Source organism: Podarcis tiliguerta (assembly GCF_965153285.1).
Source record: "Podarcis tiliguerta genome assembly, chromosome: 13".
Lineage (NCBI taxonomy): Eukaryota > Metazoa > Chordata > Lepidosauria > Squamata > Lacertidae > Podarcis > Podarcis tiliguerta.
Window position 1 is genome coordinate 43,311,619 of NC_139546.1, and position 17,409 is coordinate 43,329,027.

At 47.4% G+C, this 17,409-nt stretch overlaps 2 protein-coding genes across 5 annotated transcripts in view; one reads left to right on the top strand and one right to left on the bottom strand.

Moving 5' to 3' along the window:
* Positions 1–17,409, bottom strand: part of LOC310663057 (G-protein coupled receptor 4-like) — a 303,619-nt gene that overhangs the window by 106,010 nt on the left and 180,200 nt on the right. The gene's annotated exons all lie outside the window — the stretch shown is intronic.
* LOC310663288 (uncharacterized protein) overlaps positions 1,010–17,409 on the top strand; it is a 31,987-nt gene continuing 15,587 nt past the window's right edge. Inside the window, exons 1-8 of one of the 4 annotated variants that reach the window (XM_083410925.1) lie at positions 1,010–1,103; positions 6,848–6,906; positions 7,582–7,674; positions 9,380–9,507; positions 11,484–11,627; positions 12,642–12,716; positions 13,528–13,698; positions 15,039–15,135. In XM_083410925.1, the coding sequence (XP_083267051.1) occupies positions 6,864–6,906; positions 7,582–7,674; positions 9,380–9,507; positions 11,484–11,627; positions 12,642–12,716; positions 13,528–13,698; positions 15,039–15,135 (751 nt within the window). In that variant the 5' untranslated portion in view covers positions 1,010–1,103; positions 6,848–6,863. Of the gene's footprint in view, positions 1,104–1,148; positions 1,253–6,847; positions 6,907–7,581; positions 7,675–9,379; positions 9,508–9,978; positions 10,071–10,447; positions 10,617–11,483; positions 11,628–12,641; positions 12,717–13,527; positions 13,699–15,038; positions 15,136–17,409 lie in introns of those variants that run through there. The other 3 variants (XM_083410924.1, XM_083410927.1, XM_083410926.1) reach the window with 3 other exon arrangements.

The following is a 17,409-nucleotide window of genomic DNA, read 5'->3' on the forward strand; positions in this document are numbered from 1 at the left end:
ATGTGGCTTCTTTGGTTTAACTTTAACTGAATGGTTTTGGGGTGATTTTTTTATTTTTATTTTTGGAAAAATGCCAGGGCTACTGCACCTTTAATAGTCATGCAGTAGCTGGAATTAGTAAATGTAGCATGTCACCTGTTGGAATTTCTTCTTCTGGACCACTATTAAAGAAGCAGGTTCTCTGCCCTTATTTCTTCTTCTTCCTTGTTTTTCCACCTGGCCCCTGTAATTTTTATTGTGATGGGTCATTTAATTTTTAAATTGTTGCTGTTTTAAAGACGCTATGTGTTGTTGCTATTTTTACGCACTGGTTTTATATTATAAACCAGGTTGCAATTATAGCACAGTTGAAAAGCACCATACGTAAATTAATTAATATTTATTGCATGCGATATATAGAAGTGTCAAGCCGGAGCTGCTTTTTTGCCATCACAGAGATAACAAAACTGCACCTGTTGGATGTCTGACTGTCTTACCACTATTCAAGGCACAGAGCTGATGCCTGCTAATACTACCCTAATATTTTTAAGCATCTTACGGATTTATTGCAGCAATTTATATGCTGCTTAACACCATAGTCAGTAAAGTTTAAAAGCTACAATAAAGATAAAATCAGTTAGAAGTACTGTAAACTTTTTTTGACGTTACTGTTTTATCTTCTGTAAGCCAACTTCTTTTCCTCATAAGCGCTCCCATGCATTTAACAGACAGAAATTCAGCAGCAGAAGCTTTTCCTGGAGCTGCATCTCAATGCAGGGGGAAAGCTTTACCTGCTGAATTCCTGTCTGTGAAAGGCACAGGGCAGGAGGTGCCTGGGGAGAGGGGAAAAAAAAGGTCACAAGCCTACAAGCAGAAGTTTTGTAAATTCCTGAAGAAGTAGAGAATGTGGGAACAGGAGAAGGCAATTACTGCTTTTACCACTTAAAGTCAAAATAGACATCAAAACTATTTGCAAGGTATAAAACCCAATTACACAACATGTAAAAATGTAAATCCGTACAGATCTCCTCTTGATTCACAGCATGCTGTTACTCCATTTAGCTCAAAAGGTATGAAATTAGGACAACCTCCCTAACAGCTCCTGATGGTGTGACTAGGAGCAGGTGAGGTACACTGCTTGGAAGCAGGAAGCAATATAAAGTGTTCTCATCTGTTGCAAGTGAGAGGCAACTTGGGTGGGAGGCTGCTAGGGGAAGCTCTCAGGGGAGAGAGAGTAGAGTAACAGAATCATGTCTTCCCCATCTTTTGCAGGGTAAGTCAATTTTATTTTTCTTAGTGCGTCTTTGGGCCTGGGGGGCAGTGTTGTTTGTTTTCTGTAAGAGAGGTCTTCATTGTAAAAAGAGTCAGGTTGTGTCCTAGATTAGAAAGGTTATGTAAATAATTATCTGGTGTAACAGCATTTTGCCCCACTGGTACTTGATCTATCGGTAGGGAGAGGACAGTTAGGGAGTGTGGAGGGTCTTCTAAAACTCCCAGACTTTTTATGCTCAACTGCCTAACTAGGGGAGAGTTCCTGTCCCCCTGGAATTTGTGGGTGCTATAGTATAGTGGCTATCATGCCTGTTTTACATGTGGGTTTGGGGTGTGAGCCTAATGGAAGCCAGTTTCATTTTATGAGGAAAGGGTAGAGCATCAATTCCTGGCACCTCCAGGTAGGTTTAGGAGAGGCTCCTACCTGAAACCCGGGAGAGCTTCTGCCAGTCAGAGTGGACGCTACAGAGCTGGATGGACCAAGGTTTTGACTCTGCATAATGCAGCTTTGGGACGTGGGTGGCGCTGTGGGTTAAACCACAGAGCCTAGGACTTGCTGATCAGAAGGTCGGCGGTTTGAATCCCTGCAATAGGGTGAGCTCCCATTGCTCAGTCCCTGCTCCTGCCCACCTAGCAGTTCGAAAGCACGTCAAAGTGCAAGTAGATAAATAGGTACCACTCTGGCGGGAAGGTAAACGGCATTTCCGTGCGCTGCTCTGGTTTGCCAGAAGCAGCTTAGTTAACATGACCTGGAAGCTGTACGCCGGCTCCCTCGGCCAATAAAGCGAGATGAGCGCCGCAGCCCCCGAGTCGGCCGCGACTGGACCTAATGGTCAGGGGGCCCTTTACCTTTACTTTAATGCAGCTTCATGTGTTTCCTATGGAATTTGAAAATCTGCTCACGACCCCAGAAGTTTTCTAGTGCCTCCTTGGAGACAGCCATATTGTTAAGTAAAGAATCACATCACTGGATCGAGGGGGGGGGGTTGTTGTGGGGAGAGACAGAACGGGTCTGTAATAAAAAGGTTGTACTGTGGACCAGAGCATTCTTGCGCTGCATTTCCTAGTCATAGAATCTTACAACCGTAGAGCTGGAAGGGACCAGGAGGGTCATCTAGTTCAACCCCCTGCAATGCAGAAATCTTTTGCCCAGTGTGGAGCTTGAACCCACAATTCTCAGATAAGTCACATTCTCTACCCACTGAGATATTCTGTCTTTTCTTCCTCTCCCCTGTCTACTCCCTCCCTGCCCTAGACATGGTCAGCATTCTGAGACCCCGAGCATGCACAGTGCCTGTTGGGTTGTTATTAGGTGTTTTCCCCTTAACTTAATTATATATATATATATATATATATGCAGGTTTTGGTGTCCTCGGGTGTCTTCCCGTGTAAAAGTTGGGGTGTCTAGGCGACGTTTCGACGAGGTCTCACTCGTCATCTTCAGGCTGGTGCTTTCGGCTTCTTGTTACTGGAACAGAGCAGGATCTCAGTGTTTGAGTTCCTATAAATACTGTTGAGGAGGTGTGGTGTGTAGCCTCCAATGTTCTGGGCAGAGAGGAGGTTCCCAGGCTAGTGTGCCTTTTCTTCTTTTGTTCCTTAATTACTTGAGGGATATCTTGAGTGATTTCTTGAGTGATTTCCTGAATCCCACTTAGGTGGGTCATTAGGTGTGGATTAGTTGCTAAAGCCTTCGTGTCTTGAACTCTTGAACTTTGTGAAGAGTTTTTCTGAGAAGATGGCTGTACTGCACTTGGTTGTGCTCTGGCTTGGCTTCGTGTATAGGGGCGAGCTGTGGTTTTGTGGCCTGTGCCAGCCAGATCTGTGTAGGGATTGCAGGGGGGTGCAGCATCCGGAGGTGCCACCCTGGTTTGGCTACTGGATGGTGTCTGTAATTTATCTGTGGAGAGGGTCTGGGTTTGGGTCTGGTGTGGTTGATTGGTGATGGCGTTCTGTGTGCCTCTGGATCTGGTGTCAGATTTTGTGGGGAGGGCTAATTTCCAGATGTCTGGCAAGCGGGATGTGTCGTCACGCTTGTTCATGTTGTGAGGGTGTTTCTCTATCTCGATGGCTTCCATGATTATTCTCTTGTGGTGATGTTCCATGTTAAAGAGCAATTTGGAATCTGCAAAATTAATTTCGTGTCCTGTTTCTTTCATGTGTTGGAAAAGAGAGGAAGTTTTTTCTTCTTTTTTGACGGCATTCTTGTGTTCTGCGATACGTGCATTTATTCGTCTGTTTGTTTGTCCAATGTACGTGGCTGGGCAGACTTGGCAGAACCAAACGCCTGGCTGACGAAGACCACTTGACAACTGAGTTACAGAATCTCTCAAATGTGTTAATTGCCAATGGATACCAGCAAAACAGGGTTACGAAGCTAATCCAAAAAGAAACACCCCCCAAAAACCAAGACACAGAAGAAAACAATGGCATAGCCCTCCTTCCTTATATCAAGGGCACTACAGATAAAATTAGCAAAATCCTCCATAAACACAATATCAAAACAGCCTTTTGCACCAACCAAAAAATAGCCAATATCCTCAGAAACCCCAAGGATAAAATTCAGTTGGAAAACCAAGGGGTCTATGAAATACCCTGCAAAGTCTGCCCAGCCACGTACATTGGACAAACAAACAGACGAATAAATGCACGTATCGCAGAACACAAGAATGCCGTCAAAAAAGAAGAAAAAACTTCCTCTCTTTTCCAACACATGAAAGAAACAGGACACGAAATTAATTTTGCAGATTCCAAATTGCTCTTTAACATGGAACATCACCACAAGAGAATAATCATGGAAGCCATCGAGATAGAGAAACACCCTCACAACATGAACAAGCGTGACGACACATCCCGCTTGCCAGACATCTGGAAATTAGCCCTCCCCACAAAATCTGACACCAGATCCAGAGGCACACAGAACGCCATCACCAATCAACCACACCAGACCCAAACCCAGACCCTCTCCACAGATAAATTACAGACACCATCCAGTAGCCAAACCAGGGTGGCACCTCCGGATGCTGCACCCCCCTGCAATCCCTACACAGATCTGGCTGGCACAGGCCACAAAACCACAGCTCGCCCCTATACACGAAGCCAAGCCAGAGCACAACCAAGTGCAGTACAGCCATCTTCTCAGAAAAACTCTTCACAAAGTTCAAGAGTTCAAGACACGAAGGCTTTAGCAACTAATCCACACCTAATGACCCACCTAAGTGGGATTCAGGAAATCACTCAAGAAATCACTCAAGATATCCCACAAGTAATTAAGGAACAAAAGAAGAAAAGGCACACTAGCCTGGGAACCTCCTCTCTGCCCAGAACATTGGAGGCTACACACCACACCTCCTCAACAGTATTTATAGGAACTCAAACACTGAGATCCTGCTCTGTTCCAGTAACAAGAAGCCGAAAGCACCAGCCTGAAGATGACGAGTGAGACCTCGTCGAAACGTCGCCTAGACACCCCAACTTTTACACGGGAAGACACCCGAGGACACCAAAACCTGCATTCCTGTACCCGTGAAAATCTACGAAAGCAAATATATATATATATATATATATATATGTATTTCTGCAAACCTTAAGGTAGGGTTGCCATATTTCAAAAACTGAAAATCTGGACACGATAGTTGAGCTTTTTTAGCCAAAGTTGTTGAGTTTTGGGGTTTTTTTTGGAAAATTGCAAAAAAAAAAAAAAAGACATTTCTGAGCTATTTTTAAGGAACACCGGCAAAAACAACACTACTGACATGGGTTGCCATATGTCCTGATTTGCCCAGACATTTTGCTGATTTCATCCCGGACACTGCTTCCAACTACAGTATTCCATGTATGTATGGGAATTTCTGGAAGTATGGCAACCCCACGTCGGTGTAGACAACACTGAGCTAGCTGCACCAATGGTCTGACTCAGTATAAGAAATGCACGTAACAATCCTTTTATTCAGCAAAGCTGAAATCATGAAATATACTCTGCTACTGACATGCATGCTTGTCATATGATTTCAGCTGACTGTTGGAGAGGGCTTTTCATTATGAGGTGGGCGTGTTCTCTAACTCTTTAGCAGTTTAAAAATAGATATTATACAGGAAATTGAGAGTGCATGTGAAGACTTGTATTTGCAATACAAAAGGGGCTTCTGCAAATCACATTTTAAGCTGTACGCTTCATAAAGGCAATAAGAAAAGCCACTGAGGCTGCAAATCTATATCCATTGGGGAATTACTCCTACTGAGTACTCCTACTTTATTGTTGTATTTATATCCCGTATGTAGATGGTTCTCTATGTCCCTCCCTGCCTTTTCTAACTCCAGCTATCACAGCTGACTCTCTCAATGGGATTTTATTCCAAGGCTGTGTACACACATTAAATTTAAAGCACATTACTTTCCTCAAAGAATTATGGGCACAGTAGTTAGCATCTTAGTATTGCCATTCCCAACAAAACTACAGTGCCCAGAATTATTTGAGGGGAGAAATGGTTAGTCCAGGTCTTGAGATCTCAAAATGTTGCTTACAGTCTTTCTCTTCTTTGAATACTCTGAGATTTGGACACCTGGCATTTTCAATACTGTGCTCAACTCTTCCTCTAGAGAAGGAACATTAGAAATAAACTGTTGGGTTGGTTGTTGTTTTTTAAGGTTTCTTTCTTTCTTGAAGCTTGAATGCCTTTTTGTTTTTTTAAAAAAATATATTTATTAAAAGTTTTTTAGTTACAGAAAAAAAGTATACAAGAAAAAGGAAACGGTAAAAAATTTAACAGCAAAAATAAGAAGGAAAAAAAGAAAAAGAAAAAACAATAGATCAAAGCAACAAGAAAAACCCCCGAAATATTTAAAAACACATCCAGTTTCCATATCTTTATCTTTCATTTTCTTATTTCCTCGACTTCCTCACACCTCCCTTCTTTGTATTCTAGTTCAAATTAGCTAATTCAGCAAATCCTTTCCGTCTTTCTCAATTTTTTTTTGTTCCATAGTTTATCTTAACACAATCTAACATTAAGTTTTCCACTTCAGCCCATTAACAATCAGTTTTTCCTTAATTCTTTATAACATTTCTGCTAAAACCATATAGCTTCATTCCAATATTCTTCTAACATTCATTAATTTTGCAATATTTCTGTAAATATACTTTAATTTTTTTCCAATCTTCTTCCATCAACTCTTCTCCCTGGTCTCGGATTCTGCCAGTCATTTCCGCCATTTCCATGTAGTCCATCAGCCTTTTTGAACCTTAAACCTGAAAGTTTCCCAGCCTGAGGTGTGGTTTTTGCTTTGGACTACAACTCCCATCAGCCACAAGCAGCAGTATGGCTGCGGCTGATGGAACTTGTAGTCCAAAAGATCTGCAAGACACCAGGTTGGGAGAAGTCTGTTTTATACCATTTTGTCCTCTTCTCTCCTGCTGTCCTGAGATCTTTGGATCTTTCCATAGGTTAGAGGGGGCTACACATGCATACAGCTAGAGATCATATTGCTCAGTCCCTACTCAAATGGGGCTGTGGTGTGTGATGCTCTCATAACCTCTCTCCTGTGTCTTAAAGTAAAAGCCAAACTGATTCAATTTCTGTCTCTTGGTTTCCTTATTTAGGTTAGCCCTGCTTTGTATGTTTCTGTCCCAAGCAGTGGAGTCGATCCCCTTCCCCCCAGGTGAGCATCAGGTCTTTCTGCCAATGCGCTTGAGAGTAAAACTAAGAGGGAGGGTGTGGGTGCTTCGGCAAGTGTCCTTCATTCTCACCATCTCCTTTGTGTGGTGAAAATATCGGCTTCAATATTCAATGTTTCTCAAACTTGGGTCCCCAGTTGTTCTTGGACTACAAATCCCATCACCCCTAGCTAGCAGAACCAGTGGTCAGGGATGATGGGATTTGTAGTCCAACAGCAGCTGGGGACCCACGTTTGAGAAACACGGGCTGTATTTTGGGGAAAAGCTACTTTGGGCATCTCCCCAACATGTCTGCTCAGCGTTTCTTGAACAGCACAGCTCCCTAACGCAACAGTTAGCATTAGTGGAATTCAGTACCCTTCGATACTGTTCTGTCAACCCGTATGCACTCGGATCTGCTGGTCTATGACTGGATTCCTATGTGTACAGCCCTGGGGGTAGTGTCTAAAGCAGAGAAGAGAGACCTGCGGTGTTGTCAAAGTGGTCTGTGGAGGGGGGGGGAGATCAGGATCCAGCCTACTGACCAGATCCAGAACTCCACTCCTAAAGCGGATGTGAGGGAGGAGTGTGTTTGCCTGCATGTCGGGGCAGAAGGGCAGCTGGGATATATAGTGTCTGCGGGCCTTTCCTTGATAGAGAAACATTTTCTTTCCCGGAAGGTGCTGCGCGGACAGAATGTCGGGGCCGTTATTTCTGGATATGGATGGACAAGGCTGCCTTGGGCCAGAATTTGTGGCATTACAGCGTCTTCAGTAAGTACGGAGTGTTTCCTTTGAAAAGGAGTAGTGCTAAGGCAGCCGCCTCTTGATATCATGCCTTTGGGTCCTTGGGACTACAACTCCCATCAGTCTGAGCCAACATGGCTGCTGGGAGTTGTAGTCCAAAAACATCTGGAGTGAATATTGGGGAAGGCTGTGGTCAAAGGTTCACTCCTGATCCCAGGAATACAGAGGCTGGCTGTGATTTCTCTGCGGTAGGAAAGGAGTTGTCTGCGCATGCTCAGAGGCACTCTTTACTTTTCCCCCAAGCTAACCAGTGGCTGAAACTGAACCCTAGAAATCACAAGTAAGTGGTATCTTGGGGTACCAGAGTAACTTCTGCCGTAACATCTTGAAGGTCCCAGGCCTCAGAGAGGTTAGGCTGGCCTCAACTAGAGCCAAGGCTTTTTCAGCTGCGGCTCCAACCTGGTGGAACGCTCTGTCACAAGAGACTAGGGCCCTGCAAGACTTGACATCTTTCCGCAGGGCCTGCAAGACAGAGCTGTTCCACCAGGCCTTTGGTCAGGGTGCAGCCTGACTCCCTCCTTTGGCAATCTTTACAAAACTTTAGTTTATGGTTGCCATCAATTTTCAATTTGATCTTAATTAATTTTTTATAATGTTTTATAATGTTGCACTATTTTAGTGTTGTTAGCCGCCCTGAGCCTGGCTTCGGCTGGGGAGGGCGGGATATAAATAAAATTTATTATTATTATTATTATATGGAATCAGCCCCTCCCCCAGTGGGTTGCCAAGAGACTGAATCGGCTGGTTGGCAGCACAAGAGGAGGAAATTCTGCCAGTGCAAATTTTCTTGCTGAAAACAGTGTCAACTGGGGCTGGGGGACCTCAGGCTCAGGGAATTGGATGTGGCCCTCTTGGCATCTCTGCCTGGCCCTTGGGGCTCTCCCCAGACCCCCTCCCTTCTGTTGTACCCTCCTTGAGTGTTTATTGCCTGGCACTGAATTCTGACAATGCCTCTTTCCTTCTTGGATGGAGCATAGAGAAGTGGTGTGTGGAAATTCACCTACCTTTCAGAGTTAAAGTGTGCATTCTTTACTCCACCCACCCTTACTTCTGGCCCTGCCCTCCACTCACATGTGGCCCTTGGAAGGCAGCTCTGAAGCTGCCCTCAGACTCAAAAAGTTTACCCATCCTTGTTGGATGCCTGAAACAGGGTACTCTGTTCATGCATCCCTGCTGAGGTGGGTAACCAAGATCCAGTTGCTTCAAGGAAAGTTGAGCATGATGCAGGAAGGTCTATTGGGCAGTGGCGTAGCGTGGGTTGTCAGCACCCGGGGCAAGGCAAGTAATTTGCGCCCCCTAACCCGGGGCAAGGCAAGTAATTTGTGCCCCCCCCCCCCCCGCTGCACTGTCCCTCCCTCAGATAGTCCCTCGCTCTCTCTCCGCACCGCACGCCTGGCACCCTCCCCTCCACAGTGGGCGGCAACCCGGCGGCTCGGATCGGATTCGCACAGCCAGCACTGCAGTGAGAGAGAGTGAGCGAGCCAGGTAGGGGCAGAGAGCTGCGAGTGCGAGCACCCCCCCCCCAGATGTTGCGCCCGGTGCGGCTGACCCCCCTGCACCCCCCACGCTACGCCACTGCTATTGGGAGGGTGTTTGTGTGTTTGTGTGTTGTGTGTGTGTGTCCTGATTTTTTTTTACCTGATAGAATTAACCTGCTTCCTTTTGTCCCTAGATGAGCAGAGACAGCGCATCCCCGTGACGGGGCATGTTGCCTCTCAGTGTGGCTTCACCAGTGGCACCGACTTGTATGGCAACCCTGAGATCAGAGTTTCCTTCCTGGCCTGTTCGGTCCGCAATTCGGTAAGCAGGTGATTCCCTTTCTTCTTAATGGTGTCCTTGTAAACGTGTTTAAAAAGCAAAATGGCATGCTTAAATCTTGCGACAGCTGAGGCATAACGAATGGTGCGGGATACATCATGCACTTTATTTTTATTTTTTAAATCTTAGTCCTCTGCTTCCCAGGCAGGTGGTCTCAAATTCATTCTGGCCCTGCCTGGATGGCAGGCAGGAAAACTCTGTTATAGGATCGGCTATGCTGCTAAACCCTTCGGAAGGGGCAGGGGTCATGCGATCATGGCAAAATAGGACAGGGAGCAGAGGCAGCTGCCTTATTCCAAGTTAGACCGTTGCTCCATCTAATACAGCGTTGTCGACACTGACTGGCAGCAGAAAACGGGCAGGCTTGGGTTTCATCCTATTGCCATCATCTCTCTTTGTGCAGCCTGATAAGCACTTTGCTAGGTGCGGCTAAAGTTAACCCTTGTCCAGTGTTGCTGGTGCCAAATGCCAGCAGGCAGGAGAGAATCTGTGCACCTCTGAACCTGCCATGTGATTTGTCCCCATTTCCCATCTGTTAAGCCAAGGTGAGGCCCAGGGTCCAAATGCGGCTCTCTAATCCTCTTTAGGGGTGTGGGTGGCACTGTGGGTTAAACCACAGAGCCTAGGACTTGCCGATCAGAAGGTTGGCGGTTCGAATCCCCGTGACGGGGTGAGCTCCTGTTACTCGGTCCCTGCTCCTGCCAACCTAGCAGTTCGAAAGCACGTCAAAGTGCAAGTAGATAAATAGGTACCACTCCAGCGGGAAGGTAAACGGAGTTTCCGTGCACTGCTCTGGTTCGCCAGAAGCGGCTTAGTCCTGCTGGCCGCATGACCCGGAAGCTGTACGCCGGCTCCCTCAGCCAGTAAAGTGAGATGAGCGTTGCAACCCCAGAGTCGGCCATGACTGGACGTAATGGTCACGGGTCCCTTTACTCTTTACCTTTAATCCTCTTTATCTGCCCCAGAGCACCACCACAGATCAGCCATTTTTAAGGAGCATTTTCGCCTGGCTGAAATGTGCTTAAACTTTGTAATGTTTCTTCCTGGATGGAGGAACAAGAGTGTGGGTCTTTGTGGCCTGCTGTAGAAAGGTGAAATTTACATTTGTAACCAGGGCTTTCTCCAGGTGGAACTCACCGGAACTCAGTTTTGGCACGTCTCAGGTGGGTGCCATTGCCATTCTAAGAAAAAGAGGTGTTTATGGTGATTTATGGCACCTCTTTCTCTAGAAAAATAGCACTGTTTGTAACACAAAAACTTAATAACAATTAAAAAAAAACATGGCAGTGCCCAAAATGGAGATTTTTGTCATTCATGAGGAGATAAAAAGTTCAAGAGTTTGAGGCCACATTCACACCATACAAGTTGAGTGCTATACAGTGGTACCTTGGGTTAAGTACTTAATTCGTTCCGGAGGTCCGTACTTAACCTGAAACTGTTCCTAACCTGAAGCACCACTTTAGCTAACGGGGCCTCCTGCTGCTGCCGCGCCGCTGGAGCACAATTTCTGTTCTCATCCTGAAGCAAAGTTCTTAACCTGAAGCACTATTTCTGGGTTAGTGGAGGCTGTAACCTGAAGCGTATGTAACCTGAAGTGCATGTAACCCGAAGTACCACTGTAATACCACTTTAAATTGTCGTGGTTTCACCCACAAAATTCGGGGAGTTGTAGTTCCCTTCACAGAGCTACGATTCCCAGAGTTTCCTGTGAAGAGGTTGTGACTGTTAAACCGCTTTGGGAATCGTAGTACTTTGAGGGGATGAGGCGTCCCCTAAAAACTTTCAGCACCCTTAACAAGCTACAGCTCCCAGAATTATTTGGGGGAAATTGTGGCCATTTAAAATGGTATCAGGATGCTTTGAATGTTATGGTATGGATGGAGCCTAGGGCAGGCAAATGCTACTGAGGGGACGAACTTGAAAAGTGGGGGAGAAAATGAGATTTCCTTTCTGTCCAGTTTGACCAGGAGTTCAGCCTCCAGCTCCAGGTGGAGGTAACCAGTCCAGCGAACTTGACGGCCACTTACGACATCTTTATGAACTGCCCCCTTGGGGCCCCATGGAGCCCCCGCGAGATCGTCTGTGAGGAAAACTACATGGAGGTGAGTGGAGGTGGAAGGAAAACTTGCATCCTTTTTGTGTATCACCCCGAAACATGGGGGTGGCTATGCTGAGGATCTTTCTAGACAAGAGAGAGAGAGAGAGAGGTGGGATCAGGTTAACTAATTAACCGATGAATTAAGATTGGTTTTGAGTGGCAAACTATTGAGCTGGCTCCCTTGCTCCTATCTATTTTTATTGATAGTTTTAAGTATTGCAAGGACAAAGCTCTTGCATAAGGTAATTAGAAATGCAGTATATTGCATTTCAATAAACAATCATTTAAAGCAGCAGCTTAAGCGCAGCACACAGACTTGCAACATACCACTGTGAGCTTCCTGCTGCCATTTTAAGAAAAAGCATTTCAACCTAGAAAAAAAGGGTTTTCCCCCCCAAGACCCTTTTGAAAGCCGGTAGCAAAGTGACCGTGTTCAAATCACTTGAGAGGAAGCTCATGCTGCTTAGTCTGTACAGCCCTTGTACAACTCAGAGAATGAAACTGGATAGCTTGGTTGGTTAGCGTGGCGCTAATAATGCCAAGGTTGCAGGTTCAATCCCCTTATGGGGCAACTGCATGTTCCTGCACTGCGGGGGGCTTGACAAGCTGATTCTCGGCCCCCTTCCAACTCTACAATTCTATGAAAACTGGAATTGCTTGGCTCTTCTATCATTGGTTCTGGTTTCTCCTATTCTTGGCCTCCCTGCTTTCTGCCCTACTGGTTCCAAATGGGCACCAGCAACCACTGAAAATGAGGCCACCACCAAGAAGGCCCCATTTCCTGCCTGCACAGCTGCTTGATCCTGCAGTTGGGCTTCTGAGCAGGGCAAAACTCTTCGAAAAAGCGCAGGCAGGGGATGTGTTAGCAAAGGCAATTTTTCAGCTCTAGAGAAGAATGGTGCTGCAAAACCTCTCCCGAATCTGACCATCTCTGTCGTGGCTCTTGGAAACTTCACCTTGAGAGTGCTGTACCGGATGCTTTTATGGACTAACACCTAACACAGGGCTGTGGTTGCAGGTCTCCGTCCGACGAGCAGTCCCAGGAATAGCTAGCGAGGCTCTGAATGAAGACTGGATTGCAGTGTGGCCTGTGGTAAGGATTTTGAGGGACGAAGGGGGCAACAGAAGATATTATTGATAAGAGGGAAGGAGAAGAAGGCTGGATGGATCTCTTCAGGGAAGTAAATAATGAGCTTGTGTTGTCCAGGGTCAGCCCTACCATTAGACCAAGTGAGGTAGTTGCTCTTTCGGGCAATTTCAGGTATTGGAGGACAGAGCTCTCTGTGTGTGCCAGGCTGTTGGCCATGCACCCTCGAAGCCAGCTCTGATGCCCTCTGGGGCAGTGAGTGGCTCTGCCCTTTCCCCAGCCCAGCTGAAAAGTCAAACTGGTCAGCTTTGGTGGGGAGGGCACTATCTTATTTTCTGACTTAGACACCAAAATGTCCTGCTTTCGGTTCTCTCCCATTGGGTATGGGGGGGGGGCAGTGGCGTAGCGTGGGTTGTCAGCACCCGGGGCAAGGCAAGTAATTTGCGCCCCCTAACCCTGAGTGAGCCAGGTAGGGGCAGAGAGCTGCGAGTGCAAGCGCCCCCCCCAGATGTTGCGCCCGGTGCGGCCGGCCCCCCTGCACCCCCTATGCTACGCCACTGGGGGGGACCCTTGAGATGTTGGACTACAAGTCCCATCATCCCTCACCATTGGCCAAGCTAGCTGAACCTCATGGGAGTTCTGGCTGGCTCTCGAGAGACAATAGAGTGCGCCTCCGGGGGTTAAGGCCAACTGCTGTATTAGCAACACCAAAGTGACCTATCTGGGGTACCTAGAGGCCCTGTGTGTCATTGGGAAGGCAAGTGGTTTGATTCCAGTCTCTGTTTAAACTCTCCCCTTGTGGGTTTGCCTTCTGTAGGCCCAAGGGGCTGTGAACCAGGTGTGGCAGGTGGCTTTCCACTATCAGAACGGCTCCCTGCAGAACATGATGGCCACCGAAGCACATGCCTTGGGCTACGGCGTCAACACCACGGCTACCCGCGTCCTTTTCCGCACTCCCTACGGAACCCAGCAGACCGAAGTCTCCCTGGTAAGGAGAAAGAGAGAGAAAACGTCTGTGTCTGTGTTGGGAAGGATTAATGGCTACCAACCATACAGCCTAACTATGGTGTGGTGCTCAGTGTTTGGTGCCAGAAGGGGGATGGCTTTCCTTAGTGAAAAGAACCAGACTAGCTTGGATACCCTGCCCTCTGGGGCACTGCGAAAGAATTCTCCACTTAACTTGCATCAGCCGTGCACTCGCAAAAGAGCGCAGCAAGTGCTCTAACGCACTTTATTTCCCCCCCACAAAATGAAACAAGAACATCCGTTTAAAGAAGATTGGAAACGTTTATTGAATATATGGGAAATAACTGTATACAGCTGAAAATGCTGGCAGCAGTAAGATAAATTCAACTGTTTTTGATGGATGCAATAATGGAATACTGAATGGTATTCCGTTTTTGTAAAAATGATACAAAAAACCCCAATATTTTGTAAAATATGCAGGGACTTGATATGTAAAATGAAACATAGAAAGAGAAGGGAAGTCATTTATATCTTAAGGATGTAAATTGAGTATTTTAAATTCTAAAACAGAAAATTTAATACAAATTATATATATAAAGCATTTTGGGGGTTTTAAGTGAGTCCATACAATTATCAGATCTGGGGTGTGGAACCTGTGGCCACCCAAGCGTTGCTGGACTACAACTCTGCTCATCCTTGGCTATTGGCCGTGCTTGCTGGGGCTGATGGGAGTTGTGGTTCAGTCATCTCCAGAGGGCTGCAGGTTCCCCAGCTGTGCTGCCGATTAAGAACTTGGCATCTGGAAGGTCAAGGGTTGTTTTAAACCATTTTTAATGGGACGCGGGTGGCGCTGTGGGTAAAAGCCTCAGCGCCTAGGGCTTGCCGATCGAAAGGTCGGCGGTTCGAATCCCCGCGGCGGGGTGCGCTCCCGTTGCTCGGTCCCAGCGCCTGCCAACCTAGCAGTTTGAAAGCACCCCCGGGTGCAAGTAGATAAATAGGGACCGCTTACTAGCGGGAAGGTAAACGGCGTTTCCGTGTGCGGCTCTGGCTCGCCAGAGCAGCGATGTCACGCTGGCCACGTGACCCGGAAGTGTCTTCAGACAGCGCTGGCCCCCGACCTCTTGAATGAGATGGGCGCACAACCATAGAGCCTGTCAAGACTGGCCCGTATGGGCAGGGGTACCTTTACCTTTAATGTTTGATTTTAATGCTGTAACCCACCCTGGGACTGGGGAATGAGGAATGAGGAAGATAATAATGACAAATGAAGTCCTTCCCTAATGGTGTTGCTGCCTGCCTGGCCTGCTAGGTTTCAGTGCTGGAGCTTTAACCTTACATCCTTATTGTCAATTTCCTCTGCAGGTCGAGGGCCTGGAAGTGGAGGTGGCACGGGCCACAGTCTTTTACAAGCAGGCCTGGATGATCCTCATGGTAGACACCGCTCTTGCCTGTCCCATCAGTGAGTCTCTCTGCTTTTTGCATTGCCTTCGACACTTAACGCTGGGACTTAGTCAGGGCCCGGATTTGGCCCTTCAGGCCTTCCTACCTGGCCCTTGGGGGGTTCTTTGCAAGTCATGCCCCTTTCACCAGCTGCCTCATGTGTTTTCCGGGATGGGAGGTATCCTTGAGCAGTGATGCCTCTTGTTTGCCTGCTACTATGGAGATATATATGTGCCTGTAAACCTCTTTTGTGTGTGTGTGTTGTTGTGACGTGGGGTTTGTGATTTCAGCTCTCTTGACATAACCTGCTGGAGACAGTTCTCTAGTAACACTTCTTTATTACAGCAAACAAGACTGAGGATCCAAATACAGCAGTTTAAATGAACCAATAGTAGCTGTACCCCCTGAAACCAAAAGGCAGTTACTTTACCCTAATGCAAATATAGACAATAATAATACAGATATAAAATCCTTTGACTCAATACACAACACCCCTCCCCCCCTAGTGAGCACAGCAGACGTAATCTCTCAGGTACTGTGGGGTCCTACAACTTCTACTTGATCTCCTGACAACAGGCGTTGCCGGTTCTGGATTGGGTGTTACCTGTGGTAGAGGGGCTGCTATAGGGGTTTCCTCAGGAACAGATGGAGTCCCAGACATCTCAGGGTTCCCTACCTGTACCTCGTCATCATGAGGACTAGCAGACCCTGGTTCATTTGCTGAAGCCCCTGGTGACTGCACCTCTGGGCCATTTTCACTCTGGTCTTGCAGCTCTGCGTCGTTAGCCCGGGATGAATTATCTGACTCCTCCCTGCTGAGCGCCCGGCGCCTCAGCTGATCTATATGTCTCTTCCAAACTTGCCCATTTTCCAAGGTTACATAATAGGACACAGGTCCACTAGCCCGGGTGACCACACCAGCCACCCACCGCGAACCTCGTGAATAGTTCCTCACCCAGACCAGATCTTCAGGGGCGAGATACCTTGTTGTGTCAGTCCCAGCCTGGGGGGTTGCTCTTGAATTATGGTTTGGCATTTTATCCGGGTGGACATAATCCAGCACCGTTACCAGTCTTCTACCCAAGAGCAGCTCAGCTGGCGACTTGCCCGTCGCAGTACACGGCGTCGCATGCTGCAAAAATAACATTCGCGCGATGCGAGCTGACCAGTTACCCTCCATTAAGCGCGCAATGGATTCTTTGGCTGTTCTTACCATGCGCTCAGCCTGCCCATTGGAGGATGGGTGAAAGGGCGCGGATGTGACCCCTCTTATGAAGTTATCAGCCAAGAATGCCCTGAATTCTTGGGATACAAAAGCTGCCCCATTATCTGATACAATGGTCTCAGGTAACCCGTGGGTTGCAAACAGCTGCCTCAACACCTTGATTACGGCAGCTGATGCCATGCTAGGGACCATCGCCACTTCTAACCATTTGGAATATGCATCGACGACAACCAAAAAGACCTTCCCCTGGAATGGCCCAGCAAAATCTAAGTGCAGCCGGCTCCAGGGAGATCTGGACTGCTCCCACCAGTGAACTGGTGCTCTGGCCACTTCTGGCCGCACCTCTTGGCATGCCTTACATGTTCGTACCCATTGTTCTATGTTCTGGTCCATTCCAGGCCACCACACATAACATCGGGCTAGCGACTTCATCCTGACCATTCCCGGGTGTCCCATGTGAAGCGTCTCAAGCACCCTGTTTCTCAGTGGTGCTGGGATGATCACCCTATCTCCCCACAGGAGACAACCCTTATGCATGGACAACTCGTGCTGCCTTGTCGCATAAGGCCTGAATTTGTCTTCATGCGGACCACCTGGCCACCCCCTCCCCACCCAAGTGAGCACACGGGAGAGAACAGCATCTTTCCTCGTTTTCTCAGCTATATCAGTAGCCGTTACAGGAGCCCCCGGAAGTGTTTCCAGCATCATTATGTGCTCCGCTGGAGCGGGATCCTCATTGCTCCCGCCAGGAAGGGGCAATCGACTCAGCGCATCAGCGTGGCACAACCGTTTCCCCGGCACATGGGTCAAGGTGTACTGGAACCCGTTCAGGAATATAGACCAACGCAACATTCTGGGGGAGAGAATTTGTGGCGTTTGTTTGTTCGGGTTGAACAACCCTAACAGTGGTTTGTGGTCCGTTTCAATGGAGAAATGGCGACCGTACACATAATCATGGAACTTTTTGATTCCTGCCACAATTGCAAGCGCCTCTTTGTCAATTTGAGCATAGTTGCGCTCCGTGGGCGACAACGTACGGGAATAGAAAGAGATGGGCTTTTCCGACCC